Genomic DNA, 22,500 nt, shown 5'->3' with positions numbered 1-22,500 from the left:
TTCCTTCTCCCTCCTTTCTTCCTTCTCCTTCCTTTCCTCCTTCCTTCTCCTTCCTTTCCTCCTTCCTTCTCCCTCCTTTTTCCCCACTCTCTCCTTCTCTCCCTCTCTCCCTCCCCACTCCTCCTCTCACTCCTCCCTTCTCATCTTTCCCTCTCCTCCCTCTCTCTTGTCCTTTCTCTCCTCCCCTTCCCTCTCCTCTCCCTCTCCCTCTCCCTCTCCCTCTCCCTCCCTCTCCCTCTCCCTCTCCCTCTCCCTCTCCCTCCCTTGCTGTATGTCATAGATTCAACAATATAAAGTGTTTGTTAAGTCTGTGAGAAAGGTAAACAAGATAGGAAAACAATGCTTGATACTAATAGATAGCAAAGGGACATGTAGAAGTAAAGTTCATAATAGTTCTGCAGATGATATTACTTTTTACTCATTGTCAGTGCCTTATTATTTTTGGTGAGATGGTTTTAATTAATTCCTTGTAAAATAGATGTGAGAATATCTCCATGTCTGAACAAGGTTACTTTAACAGTTGTCCTTTCGCATTCCTAAGTATTAGATATGTAGGACCATTAGTGTTTCATATTATGTATTATTCGTTCAGTGACATAAATGATAGTGACTGAAACAAAGAAAGTAGTTCTGGCAAGTGTTTTGTTTCAGAAGTTGATCATTCTGTGATTACAATAAGGCTAACACTTACTTTGTTGGATCAGAGTACAAAGAAGCAAGAGGAAGTATATAAATATAGGCCCATGTACTAAGCTGAATGACCTATTCTGAAGGGGGTTGGAAACAACAACATTCCTTCTGGTGAATTTTTAGGATAAAGGTTTTTAGTCTTTGTTGGAATTACAGTTATTTTTTTGTTCTCTTAAATGTTATCCTGTTTATCTTTGTTGTTAATGTCTTTAAAGCTATTAGTGAGTGTGTTTGTTATGTGCATATATTAGATTTTTTTCTGTGCATTTGTTGTTTTCCTTTTTGTTGTCAAGCCATTTGTTTCTGTCATCCTGTTGTCCTCGTACATTCTTCCTTCCTCTATTTATTTTAAAGTGAGATTCTGCAATTTATTCCAACATGTGAAATAAAAGGATATATTCTCCTTTGATGAGACCTGCTTTTCTTGCCTTAACATCTATTGGCACACTTCCATGTTTTGTTTACTAGTTTTTTCTCCTCTCAGTTTCTTCCTCATTGAAGAGGCTGTGTTTTTCTCCTACCATTTGTGTTTTTTGTTTATTTGCACCAAGTCATGAGAGCTCCCCTGCTGGTGCTGTGGATGTGATTGAATGTCACATTAACTGCCTGTAGATGTCACTAGGAAATGACTTCGATGGAGGTGGACCAAGAGCAGGAACAAGTATGTGTGTGTGTGTGTGTATATTTGTGTTTGTTTTTTTTGTGGATTGGGATGGGATGGGAAGGGGGGGTAGGGAAGAGGATGGTACAAGAAGGTGGGGGGGTGGAAGGAGGTGGGATGAGGGAAAGAGAGAGGGGGGGTTGGAGGAATGGAGGGAGGGAGGAATAAGGGGGGGGGGGAGGGAGCAAATTTCTAAATTTAACTTGAGAAGGGTTTGGGGATCAACACACACCGAGTGCTCACACCACAGCACTGCCTGTCCGTGAATCCCTCCTCCATCCTAGAATTAAGCCCTCCTCCCTTTCCTCCCCTTCTTCCCTCCTCTCTTCCCTTTTATCTTTGCTTGTTCCCTTCCCACTTTCCTCCCCCAGGCCTCTTCTGTGGCTTCAGAGCCATTACGGTGTTATTATGTGTGCCTTGCATCCTTAAGGAACTTACTCAGAACTGAAGGCGAAGATATCTAATGATTTGGAAAAATTCGGGGAAGGTGTGATCAAAGTGTTTTTTTCACTTTTTTTTTCTTTCTTTTTTTATTAATTGGTCACCCTTTTTGTTTTCTTTTTTCTTATAAAAAGAAGTGCATCTTGGGGATGATGTAATTATGAATATGGAAAGAAGAGTTTCATTTATATTCATTTTTACAACTTGGTTGACAAACTGTTTGGGCTAAAGTAAGCAAAGTCTGATGTATTTGCCATGTCAGAGATGGATAAGAAAGGTCTAGTTAACAGGGTTGGATTGAGAGAGGTGATCCCATTATAGATTACAGTATTACCTTTTTTGAAGTCTTAAGTAACTTCTTTATGTGCTGTTTGTGAATCATGATATGGAAAAAGAATGGAGGAATTGGTTTTGTTATCGTTGTGGTTTGAGGAAGTGGAAAAGAAAGGCATAATTTTTTCTTCCTAAAGAAAGAATGATGAAATGAACCAATTGTTGAATATGCAATATATATAGAGATGTGGGAATCAAGATAACCAAAGAAAAGCTGAGATACAAAAGCAAAAAACAACAACAAAAACAGAAGTGAGACAGAAGTGTACATAGAATGACAACAGACAGATTAAGAAGGCAAAAAATATAATAATTATAACAAAGATAAAAAAAAAAAAAAAAGCTGTGAGTGAGGAGAGTGAGAGAGCTGCCTCTTGTATCCTATGGTGCGTCCCGTGGTTATGGGAAAAAGAAGAATTCCAAAGAGCTTCAAAACTTTCTGTGTAGGTGGTGCTTTCTGGTTGAGGTACATGCTTGTGTGCGACTGCATTTTTCTTCTTTAATTTATTTATTTATTTATTTATTTTTTGTGGTTAGGTTAGTTTGCTGCTACACCTCATACCTGGCACAACCCCCCCCTGTGCCCCTCCCCCCCCATCTTCTCCCTTAGCCTCTCCCTTCCCTCGACATCTTCCTCCATAGATCCTATCGACCCTTCTTTCTCTCCACCCCCCCCCCCCCCTTCCACCATTGAAGCCACACTGCCCTTAACTTGCATTGTGTGTGCATCTCTTTTGTATGTCCTTGTAGCATGGGTATCATGTTTATGATTAGTAGTAAAAGTGATTAACAATTGCAATGATGATGATTTTATATTTGATATTTCTAGGTAGTATGTAGTGTTCACTTTATTCATATTCTTACTGTCATAGATTTTATTATTGTTTTTCTTAGAGGATTTTAGTAGACATGAGAATGGTTCTTATGGTCTAGATCATTATCGCAATTGTTTTCCTTTTGTTGTCATTATTTGTCATGCAATCATTTTTGATTGATGATGTAACTGATTGTGTTGATCAGTGGTTTTATCAAACAGGCTTCCGGTGTCATTCACTGAAACAATATTGATGCTGTTAGACCTGTTTCTTACTGACTCATTTTATTACCATTCTTAAAGATGATTTTCAATTTCTAAATGCCAGAATTTCTCTCCGTTTTTTTTTTTTAGATGGGAATTTTTGTTGTTTTTTGTTTTGCTGCATCAGATGATGATTTCCAGTGCTGCTGATCCTCTGTTCTATGTTGTCCATAGCTTCTATCTTTTTTTTCACTAATTTCTTTTAATTTGTGTTTAAAAGTATTGGTTATTTTAGGTGTGATAGCAAGAATGCCATGATGTGCTTTATGAACTCTTATTTATGTTGATTTATTTAGGATCACTTTTTTTTTTTTTAATATATATATTTTTTGTTATGTAATAAGAGAGTGCAGAATATTTATAAGAGTGATGCTTGCCAAGCTTTTTTTATTTTTATTTTTTTATTGCCTTGCATTCCTGTGTTACTGCTGTTATGTTTTGTTGTAACTGTAGTAATGCAAAAGTTTTTACCATTAGTGATTTATTTTTGTGTTTTTATTTAATAGATAATTTAGAAATACTGAGTGGTGGTGATAATTATTGTAGATATTGGGAAATTATTATTTTATAAGCATAATTATCATTACTGTTTTTTGTGTATATGTTAACTTATTATTGTATTACTTTCAGTGCATTTTACTACCATTGTTTTAATTCTGGCTATGTTATGTTGTCATTGCAGTTATTGAAAATATTTTTGCAGGATTACAGCTATTGATAGTGATAGTTTTATATGAATGCAATTTCATTTAATCTCTTATAACACTTTACAAGTAAAAGTGTTTTGGTACAACTGTAATGACATGCCATGGCTGTAATTATTAGTATAGCTATTAGTAGTACTGTATTAAGGACACAACAGTAGCATAAATGGATATTGTGTAGGTGACCATTGATATTGATAGTAATGGGTAATATGCTAAGATATTGTAGGAAAGATAATCTTTCTTGTGGTTTATAACAGTTCTTATGATTTGATTGTAATTGCCCCTGATGATGATGATGATTACTGATAATTAAGACAATAGTGTTTTGATGATGAAGATCACGATGATAATCATCATGATCATGGATATATATGGATATGTATATATATGGATATGTATGTATATGGATATGTATGTATATGGATATGTATGTATATGGATTTGTATGTATATGGATTTGTATGTATATGGATATATACGTACATGTTATATAATATATATAATATAATATATATAATATAATATATATATATGTGTGTATATGCATATATGTTACATATGTGTATATATAATATACATTTACATATATGTACTCATACATTACATCTATATACATATACATTTAATATATACATATATACATATACATATTTAAATATATTTACATATGCATATTTACATATATATACATGTACATATACATATACATATATATATATATATATATAAACATACATGTATAGACAAGGTATGAATGAGAACGAATATCTTCACAATACAAGAGATGTATTTGACCAGTTTCGAATGCGTCTTCGTCAGAAATACATGTATTTCTGACGAAGACGCATTCGAAACCGGTCAAATACATCTCTTGTATTGTGAAGATATTCGTTCTCATTCATACCTTGTCTATATAAGCATATGTGTATATGTATATGTATATATGTGTATATATGTATGTACATATGTACATAAATCTATATTTGCATATGTATAGTCATGTATGTATGTATATGTATAAGTAAGTATATATTTACATGTATATTTATATATATGTATATATATATGTAAAATATATATATATATATATATATATATATATATATATATATATATATATATATATATACAGTATATATTATATATATATATATATATACAGTATATATTGTATATATATGTATATATTGTATATATATGTATACAGTATATATTGTATATATATGTATACAGTATATATTGTATATATATGTATACAGTATATATTGTATATATATGTATATAGTATATATTGTATATATATGTATATAGTATATATTGTATATATATGTATACAGTATATATTGTATATATTTGTATGCAGTATATATATATATATATATATATATATATATATATATATATATATATATGTATATATATATATATATATATATATATATATATATATATATATATATATATGCACATACATATTTATATATCTATACATGTATCTGTATGTATATGTATATGTATCATCATCATCATTATTATTATTATTATTATTATTATTATTATTATTATTATCAATCATCATAATGAATTTATTATTATTATTACGAATTCATTATTATCATCATCCTTTTCTCCCCCTCTCCCTTCCTCTTCTCCTTCTCCTTCTTCTTCTTCTCCTCCTCCTCCTCCTCCTCCTCCTCCTCCTCCTCCTCCTCCTCCTCCTCCTCCTCCTCCTCCTCCTCCTCCTCCTCCTCCTCCTCCTCCTCCTCCTCCTCCTCCTCCTCCTCCTCCTCCTCCTCCTCCTCCTCCTCCTCCTTCCTCCTCCTCCTCTTCCTTCTCCTCCTCCTCCTATTATTCTTCCTCATCCTCCTATTATTATTCCTCCTCATCCTCCTATTATTATTCCTCCTCATCCTCCTATTATTCTTCCTCATCCTCCTATTCGTCTTCCTCCTCTTCCTCCTCCTCCTCCTCTTCTTCTTCTTCTTCTTCTTCTTCTTCCTCCTCCTCTTCTTGTTCCTCCTCCTCTTCTTCTTCCTCCTCATCCCTCTTCTTCCTCCTCCTCTTCCTCATCCCTCTTCTTCCTCCTCCTCTTCCTCATCCCTCTTCTTCCTCCTCCTCTTCCTCCTCCCTCTTCTTCCTCCTCCTCTTCCTCCCTCTTCTTCTTCCTCCTCCTCCTCCTCCCTCTTCTCTTCCTCCTCCTCTCCTCCTCCTCCTCCTCCCTCCTCCTCCTCCTTCCTCTTCTTCCTCCTCCTCCTCCTTCCTCTTGTTCCTCCTCCTCCTCCTCCCTCTTCATCTTCCTCCTCCTCCTCCTCCTTCTTCTTCTTCCTCCTCCTTCTTCTTCCTCTTCCTCTTCCTCCTCTTCCTCCTCTCCTCCTCCTCCTTCTCTCCTCTCTCCTCCTCCTCCTCTCTCCTCTCTCTCCTCCTCCTCCTCTCTCCTCTCCTCTCCTCCTCCTCTCTTCTTTTCTTCTTCTCCTCCTCCTCCTTCTCTTCTTCCTTCCTCTTCCTTCTCTTCTTCCTCCTCCTCCTCTTCCTTCTCTTCTTCCTCCTCCTCCTCTTCCTTCTCTTCTTCCTCCTCCTCCTCTTCCTTCTCTTCTTCCTCCTCCTCCTCCCCCCTCCCCCTCTCCCTCCCCCCTCCCCCTTCCTCCTACTTTTTCTCCTACTACCCCCCCCCCCCCCCATCATCCTTTCTCCTTTTACTCAATTTTATGTATTTCTTTATTTTCATTTTTTGGACTCTAATTCTGTTGCCTCTCTTCTGCCCTGTTTTTTCTTTCTCTATTATTCTTCATCTTCCCCTTCGTTCATCCACCTACACTTCTTTTCCCCCTTCCATCACTGCCACCTCTTGTCCAATTCCCTCTACACTTTTTCTTTGTATTTTTATATCTATGGTTTATGCCTGGATTCACTGTTTTCATCTTCGGGTTTCCTTCACCCTCACTTTTTTTTTTCCTTTTCTTCCATTACTGACATTGCACTTCCCTTCACCCCTCATCCTTTTCTTGTTGTTTTTATATTTATTGATTATTCTTCATTAATTTTTTTAGCCTTCCTCTCTCTTCTCTTTTTCTTTTTAATTTTATTTGGGTAGGATACAATTGTTTTTTTATAATTCATCCTGCTCTTTTCTATTTGTCATGGTGTAGGATATCACTATAGGACTTCCCTGTCTGACTCGTGGTCTTCAATAGCAACCACAAAGGACACTTGACACTATTGTATGAGGCTTAAGATTCAGGGCTGGTTTTGCTAAAGGTTGTGGGGCAGGCAAAGGGAGGAGCTAATTCCTTGTAATAGTTGTAGGCTTTGGTAGGATATTCAGGTAGAAATTGTAGTCTTATATTTCATGTTTGAACTGTAAGCCTGGATTCTAGATTATGCAATTTTATGCAAAGTATCTTAAAATCTCTTAAAAAATGTCAAAACCTAATAGATCGTTGTGTGTCTGGCAGTGCCGGCTGGCGTGGTGTGGGTGCAGGCAGGACAGTGGGAGTAGCATCAGTGGCAGCCACAACAGCAACGAAGAGACCACCGCCATGAATGGGTCTGTCGGCGAGCGCGTCGCCATCCTGGATGCTGGGGCACAGTATGGGAAGGTCATCGACAGACGTGTCCGAGAGCTCAATGTGGAGTCAGATATTCTACCTCTCGACACCCCTGCCTACACTTTAAAAGAAAAAGGATATAGGTGAGTTTGGGAAGATAAAGCTTTAGTAAGATATACAAAGTTTAAAGCTAAGCTTTATCTACATTTCAAGTATATAGATGAGTGTGATGATTTGCATTCACCTTCTTGGTAAATATTGAAAAAAAATGTGTACTCAACCCCTACGAGACAAATCCTGTAACAACTTGCTTGAGATTCCAGCCATAAGCTTAAATGTCTAAAAGGGAAGTAGGTTGCAGGTACTCAAGGACTATCAGGTAATTTTGTTACCTGACCTCAGTGAACATGAGCAACCCATACCCTTTTCCATCACTCAGATCCCCCAGTTTTCTTGGTTACTTATCCCCATAGAAGGACAAAGATATTGGACATGATAAGTGATATTTGTGATGCACACATACAAGTGCAGACATGCACCTTTCTAGAATTGCAGTATAGATACAAACAATAATGAGTGGTAAAAATGTGCATTTTCATTCTTATGTGCAATATCTTGCATATAGGCAGTGAAAGATATGCCTGCACCTTATTAGGTTTGAGGAATGAGTGGAACCTTGTATAATTATGAATGGAAGATATACAGTTTTGCTCTTTTTATTATTATCTACTAAGTTTTATGAAGAAGGAGCTGGGGATTATGATTGAGATTGGCTCATGGAAAGAAGAAACAGGGGTAGGAGGATGATATAGGTGTGGCTGGAGGAAGCTTACCAAACAATAGTAGTGGACACTACATACATTTAATTAGTAACAAAATATTTAGAAAAAATCCTGCCAGTTTTTAATAGATCTTGCATGATTGTGGTGAACATGAGTGATCATACATGATCGCTGCAAGCCATGATAAGGGTGTAATAGTAGATAAGAACTTGTATTTATGACATAACCCTTTATTGCCAGCTGGCATTTATTCATGCCATAGCAAGCTTGAGGCTAAATACTGGTTAGCAAGGATACATGTCATGCACATTCAGCCAGCTCCAAGTTGTATACCATAAACACTTGTTTGCTTGTTTGCTCTGTGCATGGCAGTTCAAGAGATAAAATCCCTAAAATGCAGGACTAAAGGTTTGTTTTTGTCCCTAATGTTGGAAAATTGTGTATGCTGCAGCCAAACACACGAGGTCAGTATGTGCTCCTTGAGCTTCAGATTTTTTGTTGAGCAGCTGACTGTGTGTGATTCCTGATGTGAGGGTCTGTGAGCGGATGAAAGCTATCAATATTAAGCTAAAGCTTGTAGTGAAAGGCACATGATTTTATTATGAGAGAAAAAACATTGATGGAATATTTTCTTTTAAGGTGACCATCATTGATAATAATATGTAGATAATTAAATAGATCTTGGTATAGGTATACATTATGAATTTGTTGTTAATTGCTGTAGGTGCTTTGAAGTTTCCATTAATGGGCAGAGCTCGTCCTCTTGAAAATTTGATTTTTTAAATAAAATTTTTATGGGTCTTTGTACATTTCAACAGTAGTAGCAGCTGATCATAAGAATATGAACTTCAGTCCTATACATTAGAAATGTCAGTGCCTCTTTGTGTGATATGTGCATCAAAAACGATTGAGACTATTCAAATCTTTAATTAGATTTGCAAAAACAGGAACAAAGATATTGGCAAAACAAAATGGTGTATAAACATTTGGATAACATTTTGGCTATTAGGGCAAAGTATTTGCAAGTAAATTTTTTCCTTGACAGTAGCAGACTATTATTATTTTCATGTATACTGAATGTTAATCCAGATTTAGGATTTAGATGAGAGTAAGAACAATAAAGTGTAAACTGTAGCTATTAGAGTTATGTTTCTATTAATAATCTATAAATAGTTGAAAGACATGTTCTCCATAAGAAATCAAATCTTCAATGTTAGTTGGGAATATACAAAGAATTTAACAAAACATAGAATATAAAGATGAAATGGGATACTTGCACACACTTGCCAGACCAAAGCAGCTAGTTTGGAGGTAGCAGTGTGGAAGACTTTTTTATTTATTTATTCATTTATTTATTTTTTTTATAGCTGAGCTTAGTATATCAGCATAATTATTTTACATACATGTTTGTTGCAGATCCTCCTCTATTATTTCTTCAAAAGGGAGACTGCTTATAGTATAGTATTCATCTTTGTGTACATGTAACTGTGTTTGTGTCTGTGTACTTGTAGAAAGTAAGGTAGAATGTAATACAAATAGGTGTGAATTTTTAGCTCATATTTCTTGAAAGGTGAGAAGTAGGTACTGTAGACTGATGTGGGAATATATACATTACCTGGAATGAAAAAGCAGAAGTATTATCACTTATAGAATATTTCCATGAGCTCATTGACCTGTCATTTTACAAGTGAGATAGTTCAGTAAATGATAGGTGGATAGATTATTAATTTTTGACACCACTGTAATGAATTATATATTTATTACTCATGTTTGAAAATTTTCTGTATGAACATCATTTCCTTTTCTGATTCACAGGGCTATAATAATCTCTGGTGGTCCAAGCTCAGTATATGCGGAGGACGCTCCACGATATGACTCTGATATCTTCAAAATAAATGTACCTGTTTTAGGTGAGTATTGTCTGTTTTAAGATTGTGGGTAGGTTGTGAATTCTTATTTTTTTTAAGGATGTAATTGTATACTGAGTTATGTTTTCAGTATAATACCTTGTTTGTGACGGGAAACCCTCCATTTTTCAATTATTATTATTATTATTATTATTAATAATAATAATGATAATAATAATAGTAATAATAATAATATTTTATTATTATTATTATAATAATAATAATAATAATAATGATAATAATAATAATAATATATTTTTTTTTATTGTTTTTTCTACTGAGCTGCATTAAATTTAAATACAAATATTATATTCACTGTATGTTAATGTAGGTTTATTGAAAGAGCAGTCTATAAATTTGCATATGTTGCTAATGAAATTTATATGCTTTTTTGTGTAATGTAGTAAAATATTAATTATTTCTTGATATTTGCATTTCAGGAATCTGTTATGGCATGCAGCTCTTAAACAAAGAGTTTGGCGGTACGGTGCTAAGAAAAGCTGCAAGGGAGGATGGCCAGTATACCATAGAAGTTGATAATTATTGCCATATATTCAAGTGAGTATCTTTTATGATTAGGTAGAGTTGATTGCAAAATCTCACACAGATATTAGATTTTTTAAAAATGTTAAAAGCTATGATCACCTTGGAATTCAGCAGTGACAAAGTTTTAAAAATTATTTTCAGATATATGGGGGTTAAACAGAATGTGCTACTAACACATGGTGACAGTATAGACAAGGTGGCTGATGGTTTTAAGGTTGTAGCTACATCTGGAAATCTTATTGCGGCAATTGCAAATGACAAACTTCGCCTTTATGGCGTTCAGTTCCATCCGGAGGTAAGGCAACCGAGTAATTGGTGATGAAAGTTCAGTTTTGATGTTTGGAATTTGAGGTTGTATTTGTTTTAAAATGTTATTCCTTATGATTAGCATAGATGAATGATTTGTATAGTGTTTTCTTAGAGTAGTTTATTCATATTGGCAATGAATTTACACTGATAATGTGGATTATATTATGCAGGTGGATCTAACTGAACAAGGTGTAACCATGATGAGGAATTTCCTCTATGAAATTGGTGGACTCTCAGGGACTTATACACTCCAAAGCAGAGAACTTCAGTGTATCAACTATATTAAGGAGGTTGTAGGAACCAACAAAGTATTGGTAAGTAGAGGTAGAATCTTCTTTTTGTGACTCATTTCATATATAGTAGTAAGATGAATGGATGAAGTGAGTGGTTTAATATGCATAATGAAGGTGTAAAGAAACAGGACAGATGAAAGCCAGATATGTGGAATGGAAGCTTTATTTGAAGGATAGCTATTGCTGTAAGATATTCCATTTTTAAGCTTCCTAGATGAAAAAGTGATGTTGGTTTTTCAGCCTGTTTATAAACATCAGTAGTAGCAGGTTACTATGACAACAAACAAGATTATAGGAAATTATTTTTAATGAAGTAGAATGGGTTCTGAAAATATTAATAGAATAATAACATTAACTGTATACTTGTTCTTTTGATTTGAGGACATTTCATTTATAGAACATAAAAAAAGGAATGAATTTGATTATACATCCTGATTTTGTTAATCAAATTTTTCAGATGCTGGTCAGTGGAGGTGTTGACTCTACTGTATGTGCAGCTCTTCTTCACAAAGCACTTGCAGAAGAACAAGTGATTGCAGTTCACATCGACAATGGGTTCATGAGGAAGAATGAATCATTGCAAGTGGAACAATCGCTGCGAAAGCTTGGCCTTAAACTCAGGGGTATGTTCAGTTCAGGTGAATCGGATTAATGTCTGAAGTGTATTCCTACTTAGGAATGGCTATCAAATTTTCCATTGGACGTATTTTTGTAATTTGAAAAGTGATGTTTGTAACCACTGCTTTGGTTTATTTGAACTTTTGAAGTGTGTTCCTACTTCTTAAGTATTGCTATAAAATTTTATAAAGGATGTAATTTACACTATTGATAGCTGTTGTGTGTAGCTGTTACTTATATTTATTAGGGACACTTTAGTTGTTGCCTGAGAAATTATATAAGATGTATGTGTTAGGAAGGCATGCCTATTATTATTGTACTTATTTTTCAGTGATCAATGCGAGGCACCAGTTCTATGATGGTACCACGAGTATACCTGTGGATAGTAGTGATCCAATGGGTAGAAAGCGTGTCACAAATTTACTTTGTATGACCTTAAGCCCTGAGGAAAAGCGAAAAATCATCGGGGATACCTTTATTAAGGTTTGCATTCTGAAAGGACTTTTTCTTATAGTTACTATTTGTGAAATATCTTACTTGGTTTATCAGAACTGAAACTTGTTTAACTGATGTGAAAATAAAAGTTAAATTAACTTGTGCCTCTGGGTGGCATATATGTCATGCCATGGTGAAAATGAGTCTTGCTAAGGACATAGACACCATGTCAGTCCTTGTATAATAGCCCTTCTACAATGCAGATTGTGCATCATGGTGGCTGGAAGCTTTTATAGGATTTTTGGCCACAAAATAGCACCGAGTTAATCAAATCCAATAACCAAGAGTTTAATGGTGCATATATGGAATAAAAGTACATGTGCTGGGTGCCTGTATAGATCATATGCCACCTTTTTATTTGCATCCCAGAGTTTCGGCTCTATGTCATTTTAGCCAACCTGGAGGCATTGGGTTAATATTTATGTTTCAGATATGTGGATTACTGTCACATGACTTCGCAATGGTAGGGCATGAAAAGACTAAGAAAGTAAATATCTTTTGTAGAATTTGCATGAAGCCATAAATGTGAATAAGGGAGGCAAAGAAAAGAGAGCCAGCTTAGGACTTGTCTTTCTTGATACAACCTCCCAAGAGCAAAGTAGCATGAGAACACCCCTCATTATGGAGTCTGTATGCGGGGTACTAACAATGCTGACAGAGTTAAATTTACATACTTAGTTTTAGCGGTATGGCATGCTTTGTTTTTTGGTAGCCCTTTGTAAGAAGACTGCTCAGATTTGAAAAAGAAATAGATTTTTTTTCTCTTTTTTTCTTTTTTTTCTTTTCTTTTCTTTTCTTCATTTTCATTAACAAAGCATCCCTTGTATCCTGACAGGTAGCCAATGAAGTCATTGCAGAAATGAACCTGAGGGCAGATGAGGTGATGCTAGGCCAAGGCACACTTCGGCCTGACCTCATTGAATCCGCCTCTTCCCTGGTCTCGGGTAGTGCCCAGAATATCAAAACCCACCACAACGATACTGACCTGGTGCGGGTCCTCAGGTCAGAGGGCAGAGTGGTTGAGCCATTGAAAGACTTCCACAAAGATGAGGTACGAAGGGATTTTGCAAGGCTGATTACTGTTTTTTGAGAGGATTTCAGAAAAGATGCAATGATTTTAAAAATGTTTTAGCAGAGAATTCATAATTTAATAATTCGTTTATTCATTTTGTATTTTTATATGTATTTGTCTTTATGGATAACAAGATAATATTCAGATTCCAATTTCTTTGTTTACATGTTAATTATTTTTAATGTTTAATTGAAGATACCTGTGTTGCTGTATTTACTGTGTAGAAACTTAAATTGTATAGTTTTATAGTGCATGCATGTGTTTGTGTGGTGTTTTCGGTTTCCAGATTAGACAAACATAAACCTAAATTCACTGCTCTTCCTCCTCAGGTTCGGCACATTGGTAGAGATTTAGGCCTCTTGGATGAGTTTGTTCAGCGGCACCCTTTCCCAGGTCCTGGCTTGGCCATCAGAGTTATATGTGCAGAAGAACCCTTTATGGAACGAGATTTTTCTGAAACTCAAGTTGTCTTAAAAGTCTTAGTGGACTTTGCAGCGAGTGTTCAAAAGGTAAGATGGAGTTGGATATGGGATATTATTTCTCTGTACTGAAAGGAATTAATTATCTTTTTTTTTTTTTCATTTTTAATTGTAAAATAAGACCGCTTTTGGAGCATTATAACATTTCGCCCTGCCTCTTTCTCTCTCCCGAACAGAAACATGCCTTGCTGAACCGTATAGAAAACTGCACCTCAGAAGATGAACGTCAAGAACTCCATAGAATCTCTAGGAGTCAGACTTTATATGCCACATTATTGCCTATCAAATCAGTTGGAGTCCAGGTCAGTATTTTGTCTATTTATTTTATGAATAATATATGGTGTAGGAGTAATTACATTACTGAGAGAAAAAAAGACAGGAGGAGAAAAAGAAGAAAAAAGATGATGCAGATGATGTGTGAAAGACCATCCCATTATATTACAATGTGCCTTAAAGATGAAAAAAAACTATAATAACAGAAATGAGAATTTTGTTTATTTATTTATTTATTTATACCAGGATGGATGTTTGGGATTTTTGTCAGTCTTGCTTTAATGGAAGGGAGAGAAAAGGAATTCACAATAAGTCTTGTCTTCCTTGATACAGCCTTCCTAAAGGAAATAAAACCTCACTCATATTTCATGTTGAAAAGATCAGACATGAGATAATCAAAGGTTTAACAACTCTTAATTCCATTTATTTACCAGCATTTCTTAGAAAAGAGACTTCATGCATTTTCTTAGAAAAATATCCATAAGTATATGTCAGCTAGGTAAATCCTAGTTTGATTTACCGAATCCTATTGATATTAATAAGAGAAATTCAACTTTCCAGGGAGACTGCAGGACATATAGCTATGTATGTACTCTTTCCTGTGACTCCGATCCAGTGTGGGAAGATATATTAATTTTAGCTCGTCTTATACCCAAGATTTGCCATAATATCAACAGGTGAGCTTATGCATATATAAATTTCTGTTTGATGGGAGTGTACTCTATATACTTTTCATATTAAAACTGAAATATGATGTTATTGTTTGCATAATCTCTTTTCATCTGCAGGGTGTGCTTTGCTTTTGGTGGTGCAATCAAGGATCTTGTACAGGACATCACCCCAACCACGCTAACTCCTGGAGTGTTGGCTACTCTCCGACAGGCTGACTTCTTGGCCAACCAGGTAAGAGGGATATAATTATACAATATTTATGATTTTGTTTGACTTCAAGAAAGTAATGTGAAAGTAGGAGACATTATGTTTATAATACCTCTTCCAATTGGATTGAGCTTTTATGTTTACTGCAAAATTTACTGTTGTAAGGGGTGACTGGGACATACACCATTTTCTGTAAGGAGCTCAGTTTTGGTTTATAAACATTCATGAGCTGTACATCTTGTCTTGAATACTGTAAGACAAAAGAATGTGTTCTGGATCTTGAATTTTTTGTCCTTAATGCTGACTATGAGGATGTCCAGATTTCTTATTTGGATAGTTCTTGGAATAAAACTTTAGTGGGGGAATGAGCATTTGGGTAATTCCCTTTCATTGTTAAGTTAATATATATGTAAACAAGGTCTTCAACAGTATTTTTTCTACTTCAGTGCTCCAAGTAATTTTATAGAACTGGAAAACATAATACTTTGATTGGTATGAGATGTAATTCAGAAGGCAAATGAATGATTTATCCAGGGATCCTGGGTGATAGGAGGACTAAGCATTAGCTTGATATATAGCATATTACCAGAGCATAATCTGTTCTTCATAATCAACACTGATTCTGAGTTGCTTGTATCTGTATACTTATGGTTTGTTTCAGGTGTTGGCTGAATCTGGGTTTACTGAGAAGCTTGCTCAGATGCCAGTAGTGTTGATTCCAGTTCACTTTGACCGCGATCCAGTAACACGGCTCCCATCGTGCCAGCGCTCTCTTGTTCTCAGACCTTTCATCACTCATGACTTCATGACTGGCATTCCTGCGTTACCTGGGAAACACATCTCACCTGAAGTAAGACATAGTTTGAAATTCCTTATTGGAAGTGGTTTATAATTTGGAAATACCATGGTAAACGTGTATCTATATTTTGGGGTTATGTTTTTTTAAGATACGAGGATTTTTAACTTCAAGGTGAAACTTTGTAAGAATTTGACATTCAATTAAAGGCCTGTGAAATTTTGTCTTATGTTATTTTTTCATGTAAAAATGCAATCAGTAAGTTAGATTGGCTGGATGTTTTGTATAAAGCTCACAGTCAGAAGTATGTCATAAAGTTTTATACCATTTATAATCAATTACCTGTTTCATCTAGCTAGGCATATAGGTAGATACACTGGATGAAAGTTTTTACATTGAGAAACTGACTAGCACCATGCTGAATAGCTACCAGACATAAATGGTTAGTTTGTCTTTAAAAGAGATGTTAATATTGACTCCCATTTTCTACAGATTTGCTGTTTCTCTCTTTCTTTCTGTCTAACTCCCCTGCTTATCAGTAACCCTCCTCCCTCCCCTCACCCCTAAAGCTGAGCTGCACAGATAAGACATGACAAAGACTTCCTAGACATTAGGCAATGGTATGTATGCTGACCAGTGTGTTTTCTTTCCTAACAGCTAGTAAACAAAATGGTGGCAGAGATGCTTGGAGTCCCAGGGATCAGTCGAGTGTTGTATGACTTCACCTCCAAGCCACCAGGAACAACTGAGTGGGAGTGACCGTGCCAGCACCATCTCCATCAGCTGACCGTGACAGGCGGCTGAGGGACAGGAAGTGCTAGATCTCATGTCTCCTTTCCTTTGAGATTCAGTGGTTGCCTTGGACAATTAAAGAGTGTGCATAGTAGTGTATGGTCGTAAGGTCAAAATAAACTTAGAACTCAGGTCAAAGGTGTGCATGAACACAAGTGATGATCTCCTCCATTTTATGACTAAATTGAAGTGTCAGTGGGGAGAGAACAGAAAGAGAGAGAGAGAGCAAGAGTGAGAGCGAGACCAGAAAAAATCATAGTTGTGATTGTAAAGACAATAAATGGCACCTCATAAATCTCATTGCATAGACAAAATTTTACAGTGAGATTCACTATACATTTTCACCAAAATATAAAGAGACTGAACTTCTGAGTGTACATTATCACCAAAAAAAAGGAAACCCTGATAATGCTTTGCCACAGAAAAATCCAAATACCTGTTTAGGCATACCATTTATATATCTGCCTACAGTATGGTAACAGCTACCGGCCAGTCGTTGCACACCGTTTTAAATGTTCCTTTTTGTTTTTTATGGAAAGCTTGGAATTAATTTATTTCTACAATTCTTCTTTTTACTTTTTCTTTTCACTCAGGCTATTTTTTATATATTTCGCCCTGTTGTTATTTTTGCAAAAGTGGCGCTTCAAAAGTGTGTGTCGACCCCGAGGCTTTGACCGGAGCTCAGGGTTCGCTCGTGTGTGCATGTGTCCAGTGGTGATGTGCACGGCGCTGGATGACTCTGGTAGCTCAACATGGCTGTGATGACTAGACCGGTCGCCATGATGCGGGTGGGTGCTGGGGAGAAGCTCCTGTCCAGCCTCTCAAAGATGTGGGATGGGGATAGGGATATGGGGGTGGGCTGGGGTAGGGGGATAAGAAAAACAGGGGTGGGCAAAGGGGATACCTTGGGGGATTCAAGATTACTGAAAGAAAATAAAGAAAAAAGCAAAAGTAGATGATGACATTGATGATGATGAAGAAGAAAAATATGAAAGGATGTGATGGTACAGTTTCTCATTCATTCCAGTGCTGTGTACATGCATTGAGCTTTTGAGCATGGAAGATAAATATTCAGTAATGATCACATAGGGCGGGCCTGTAAACTTGAACTTCACAGCATGATTTCTTAAAAGAGAATGGTTGCAACCTTGTGGATGAGAAACAGAACCATTAAGCTGATATTTGAGTTTATTTCCAGTGATTTTAATGTATGTAGTTATATTAGACATTATATTGGTAATGTACAGTCTTTTGAAATTTGCTCTCAGAGATCCACTTAAGAGGCTAAAGAACTTTCGAAAGTGTTTTGCACAACTATTGTGTTCATTTAGATGGAAGGAGCTAGAAACATTCGGTGAAAAAAAAAATTTGGCAGTTTGATTGTATTATAATTGTTAGTTTTTTATCACTTGCTTTATGGATCTATAATACCTACAAAATTATATTGAGAAATAAATATGACTTTAAATCTTTTTGTCTTTTCTTTTGGCCAGAGTATAAATTGTAATTTTTTACCATCGCAAAATAGGTGTTCGTTGACTTATATTTGATTTGTGGGCTTAGGTCCATAAGTGAGCTGGGTCACCTACAGAAAAGATTTAGAACCTTGGTTTGTATAATTAAAGCATCAGTCAAGTGGGAAGTATCACAGAGGATTATTACAGGAAGAAAAAAATAAGGATTAAGACCAATATTTTGTTATCTTACAGATTATCATAAAAATAAAGTGTTACGGAAAATACTTTTCTTACTATCATACTGTTGATCCTTTATAAGTACAGAATGTTTTAAATATTTTATCCACATGTACATATTGATTACAATTTTTTTTTTTTTTTAATGAATGTGTGAAAATTGAAATAAAGCAGAAATAATGAAAGGTTAATCATCAACATTCAACTGCAAGACTGGGCTTCTCTTCCCCTCTGTCATTCCATCCTCAACTGTCTTTTGCAATGTTTGCCTGTGAATTTTAAACATTCTGTTTCTCATTCTTTCGAGAAGCTGCTCAAAGTTTGTTGGTCACCATTGTGTCAAATTTCTTTTAGCCAGTGATTGCCATTTTGTTGTGAAACTTACCTTGACCATATTCACATGTTCTTTAAAAAGGTCTGCTATCCTTAAGAGACTTCCCACAGGAAATTGGGAATTGGTCAAATAGATAAGATTACCATAAAGATTATAGCTTCAGGTAAATTTTCCTCATTTTGTAAACCATGTTTTTGTATTGCATATTTTTTTGGAGTAAAAAATATCTTCCTGTGTATGCTCCAGCCTACTTAATATTATTTGTGTGAAGGTAACAAAAAAAAGTGTTTTAGTGGGTAATGTCACAAATTCTGTAATATGAGGTAACAAGGTAGTGTCATATGCCCTTACAGCTCTCATATATTCATGCAGTGTAGTACTTTACAAGTAGTAATTTGAAACAACCAACTTGGCTTCAGTTCAATCCCCACTTCTTCCCTGCGAGTAAGTCCCCTTGCCCTTGATTTTTCTTGTACCCCATTGTACTTTTATGTTCTCTTAAACATATGCCAATCAGTGGTGTGTCCATGCATCTTTCGAGTTCTGCAATTTTTCTTTTTATCAAAAATTTATTTTCCACCCTTCTAAGTCATAAATTAATACTGGAAGGATGCACTGACTGCACACTTGTTTAAAGTATAATGGTATAGGTTTTGACTGTTTTTGGTTATCTAATCTTAAGGGCACTGCAAGTCTAATATCCCTTTTTACATCACGAGAATCACTTCAGTTTTATTTTTATAAACTCTGAGTCATCTCTTTCCTTCCTCAGTGGAAATCAGTTACCATATAATGAAATACTTTATAACCCTAAGAAAATGTCATAAATTATAGGTTGCTTCAATTGTTTGCCATTAACAAGTATTTTTTTCATTTAGGCAAATTCAGAAAATATCCCTTCAATATAGCTGTAAATTGTCTGTTTTTACATATCATAATTTAATATGTATCAACTTGCAACCTGAAATGTTCAGTTTTTTTTATGTTAATATATAAATTCTGTATGAGTTAACCATGTTTTTGAGGAGAGGGAGAGAGAGAGAGAGAGAGAGAGAGAGAGAGAGAGAGGAGAGAGAGAGAAAGAGAGAGAGGAGAGATGAGAGAGAGAGGAGAGAGAGAGAGAGTGAAGAGAGAGAGAGAGTGGAGAGAGAGAGTGAGGAGGAGAGAGAGAGAGAGTAGAGAGGAGAGAGAGAGAGTAGAGAGGAGAGAGAGAGTAGAGAGGAGAGAGAGAGTAGAGAGGAGAGAGAGAGAGATGAGAGAGAGAGAGTGAGAGAGAGAGAGTGAGAGAGAGAGAGAGAGTGAGAGAGAGAGAGTAGGAAGAGAGAGAGAGTGAGGAGAGAGGAGAAGGAGGAGAGGAGAGGAGAGGAGAGAGAGAGGAGAGTGGAGAGAGAGAGAGGAGGGGAGAGAGAGGAGAGAGAGAGAGAGGAGAGAGAAGAGAGAGAGAAGAGGAGGAAGAGAGGAGAGAGGAGAGAGGAGAGAGAGAGAGAGGAGGAGGAGGAGAGAGAGGGAGATGGAGAGGAGGAGGGAGGAGAGGAGGGTGGGGGAGAGGAGAGGGAAGGAGAGGGGAGGAGGCGAGGGGCGAGGGGAGATAGAGGGAGGGAAGGACAGATAGAAAACAGAGAAGAGGAGAGAAATAGAGAGACAGAGAGACAGTACCGACAATCTCTAAATAAAATGAATTGAATAATACAATAGAAACGGAAATAAGCAGAATAGGAAACCATACAGGCTATGAATAGAAAACGCAGCCGTGGAAAAAAACCTTGTTGCAAATTTGGCGGTCAGTTAAGGTCAGAAGCTCGCCAGTAGCGGGTGCGTTTGGCGGAATCAAACCTCACGGTTGACTGTCCAGGTCAGTCTCGTGACCAAGATCGCTTTTCTTTTTCTTTTTAAGTCTGACACGGTGAGTATTGTAATTATTTTTAAATATATGTTTCCTTTTTTTGTCCTTTAAACGAGTTGTCTTTTTAACTTGTCTTGTTAGCATGAGATGTTCCTTTTTCTATATTATTGTTATTAGTAAGTGGTATACGCAAAGACACCTGAATTAGCACTGATTTCAGAGAAAGATCCACGCATTTAAATACAGTTAAAGAGTGAATAATGTTACCTAGAATAAACTTAACGTTAATTAAATCAGTATGAATTATATGGCAAGTAATGGTATTTTAGGATTCAAGTTTTTTCGAAGCAAATCTTAATTTATGTCATTTATTCAGACACGTAAAATGCTGGAGTGTGTAGCGGGTTTCCCAACGAAAATACAGACCAAGGCGTAAATATTTAGACCTTGGCACGGACTGCGTGGTGCCGATAGTCTTTAAAATGCATTGATTGGCGGTATCAAAGTCACGGATTCATATTTTTTTTCGATAGGACAGTCATGCTTATTCAATCAACTCGAAATACTAGAATGATCTTCACAGCTTTGGAATAGATATAGGAGACTTCAGGATTTAGCGATTGGATTGCAACAACAACAACAACAACAACAACAACAATCATTAACACCAGGATCCTGGAAGTCTTCAAGAAGGTTTATATATCTTATTCATATAGTTTAAAATTTATATATCTTATTAATAATGTTTAAAGAGTTGAGAATTCCAGTATCTAACCTTTGGCAGTACAAAGCTTCGTTCCTGAAGTAATATGTCTCCTGTTCTTGGCAGAAATAAAACCGAGACTTGGACAATTGCTTAGTCTCTTTTGTTGCAAGTCCGATGGTAGAATAATGTAATATAATGGAAAAACTGCCAGAAAAAAAAATGGTGCGTGGAGTTGAGAAAGCATAGTCTAGCTTGAGAAATAAATGCCAATTGCGGCTCAGTAGGATACGACATGGTTTCAGAATGTTAATCTCTTCCGTAGGATCTTGTCAGAAAGGATACCTGCGGTTGGAAGCTTGCGAGGAGAGGCTGTCGGTTTCGGAGCTGGAAAGTGCGTGTTGCGTCGCATTCAATTATAAAGGAAAAAGTTTTATCGGATATAAAGTCACGCTACACTATAACCCCCCCCCCCAAAAAAAAAAAAAAAAAAAAAAAAGTATTGTAAGGATTAGTTTTAACCAAATGCTATTTGATTTTGAAAATTACATAAATAATTATAAATCAAGACCAACAACTTGAAATTCAAGTAAAGATAACATACGTCATTATGCCTTTACGACGCATTCTACAAGGTAATCGAAAGCGGTCTCACCGTAACCTTAGATACTTTCACACACGCAAATGAATGAAATGGAAAATGCCACAGATTCACTACACTTCATACGAAAACTTTAACAATGTAGAGTGATCCTAAATGAAACTCCGGGTGTTATTTCACAAGCCTATTGTCATCATTGTCATCACTGTTCGCCGAAAATAAAAGAATTTAACAAATGTGACCTTGTTGAAATGTGTGTCAGTGTGTGTTGTGAATAATTTATTGTGAAATATATGACGGAAAAGACACGGGATGCGGAGCGAGTGAGCGAGAGAGGGAGGGAGGGAGAGAAAGAGAGAGCGAGAGAGAGAGAGAGAGAGAGAGAGAGAGAGAGAGAGAGAGAGAGAAGAGAGAGAGAGAGAGAGAGAGAGAGAGAGAGGAGGGCACGGGGAAAGGAAAGGGAAAAGAGAAAAGAGGAGAGAAGAGAGAGAGAGAGAGAGAGAGAGAGAGAGAGAGAGAGAGAGAGAGAGAGAGAGGGGAGAGAGGAGAGAGAGAGAGAGAGAAGAGAAAGAGAGAGAGAAAGAGAAAGAGAAAAAGAGAACGAGAGGCAAATAGAGAGAGTCACGTAA

At 36.1% G+C, this 22,500-nt stretch overlaps 2 protein-coding genes across 7 annotated transcripts in view; both read left to right on the top strand.

The window, feature by feature from the left end:
• LOC119583474 (GMP synthase [glutamine-hydrolyzing]-like) overlaps window positions 1-18,167 on the top strand; it is a 25,452-nt gene extending 7,285 nt beyond the window's left edge. For 3 of the 5 annotated variants that reach the window (XM_037931980.1, XM_037931979.1, XM_037931981.1), the window contains exons 2-15: window positions 7,363-7,598; window positions 10,053-10,147; window positions 10,585-10,702; window positions 10,832-10,985; window positions 11,170-11,313; window positions 11,750-11,915; window positions 12,242-12,393; window positions 13,241-13,456; window positions 13,807-13,986; window positions 14,133-14,258; window positions 14,791-14,906; window positions 15,018-15,132; window positions 15,770-15,958; window positions 16,562-18,167. In XM_037931980.1, the coding sequence (XP_037787908.1) occupies window positions 7,447-7,598; window positions 10,053-10,147; window positions 10,585-10,702; window positions 10,832-10,985; window positions 11,170-11,313; window positions 11,750-11,915; window positions 12,242-12,393; window positions 13,241-13,456; window positions 13,807-13,986; window positions 14,133-14,258; window positions 14,791-14,906; window positions 15,018-15,132; window positions 15,770-15,958; window positions 16,562-16,663 (2,025 nt within the window). In that variant the 5' untranslated portion in view covers window positions 7,363-7,446 and the 3' untranslated portion in view covers window positions 16,664-18,167. Of the gene's footprint in view, window positions 1-1,300; window positions 1,352-1,638; window positions 1,839-2,262; window positions 2,569-7,362; window positions 7,599-10,052; window positions 10,148-10,584; window positions 10,703-10,831; window positions 10,986-11,169; window positions 11,314-11,749; window positions 11,916-12,241; window positions 12,394-13,240; window positions 13,457-13,806; window positions 13,987-14,132; window positions 14,259-14,790; window positions 14,907-15,017; window positions 15,133-15,769; window positions 15,959-16,561 lie in introns of those variants that run through there. The other 2 variants (XM_037931976.1, XM_037931978.1) reach the window with 2 other exon arrangements.
• Window positions 18,168-20,524: 2,357 nt separating this feature from the next.
• Window positions 20,525-22,500, top strand: part of LOC119583473 (trypsin-1-like) — a 12,033-nt gene continuing 10,057 nt past the window's right edge. Inside the window, exon 1 of one of the 2 annotated variants that reach the window (XM_037931974.1) lies at window positions 20,525-20,576. The gene's annotated coding sequence lies outside the window, so the exon portion shown is untranslated. Of the gene's footprint in view, window positions 20,628-22,500 lie in introns of both variants that reach the window. The other variant, XM_037931975.1, reaches the window with a different exon arrangement.

The sequence above is a fragment of the Penaeus monodon genome, chromosome 17, assembly GCF_015228065.2.
Source record: "Penaeus monodon isolate SGIC_2016 chromosome 17, NSTDA_Pmon_1, whole genome shotgun sequence".
Taxonomy (NCBI): Eukaryota; Metazoa; Arthropoda; class Malacostraca; order Decapoda; family Penaeidae; genus Penaeus; species Penaeus monodon.
Note: the sequence above shows the minus strand (reverse complement) of the source record. Positions and strands in the feature narration are given on the sequence as shown.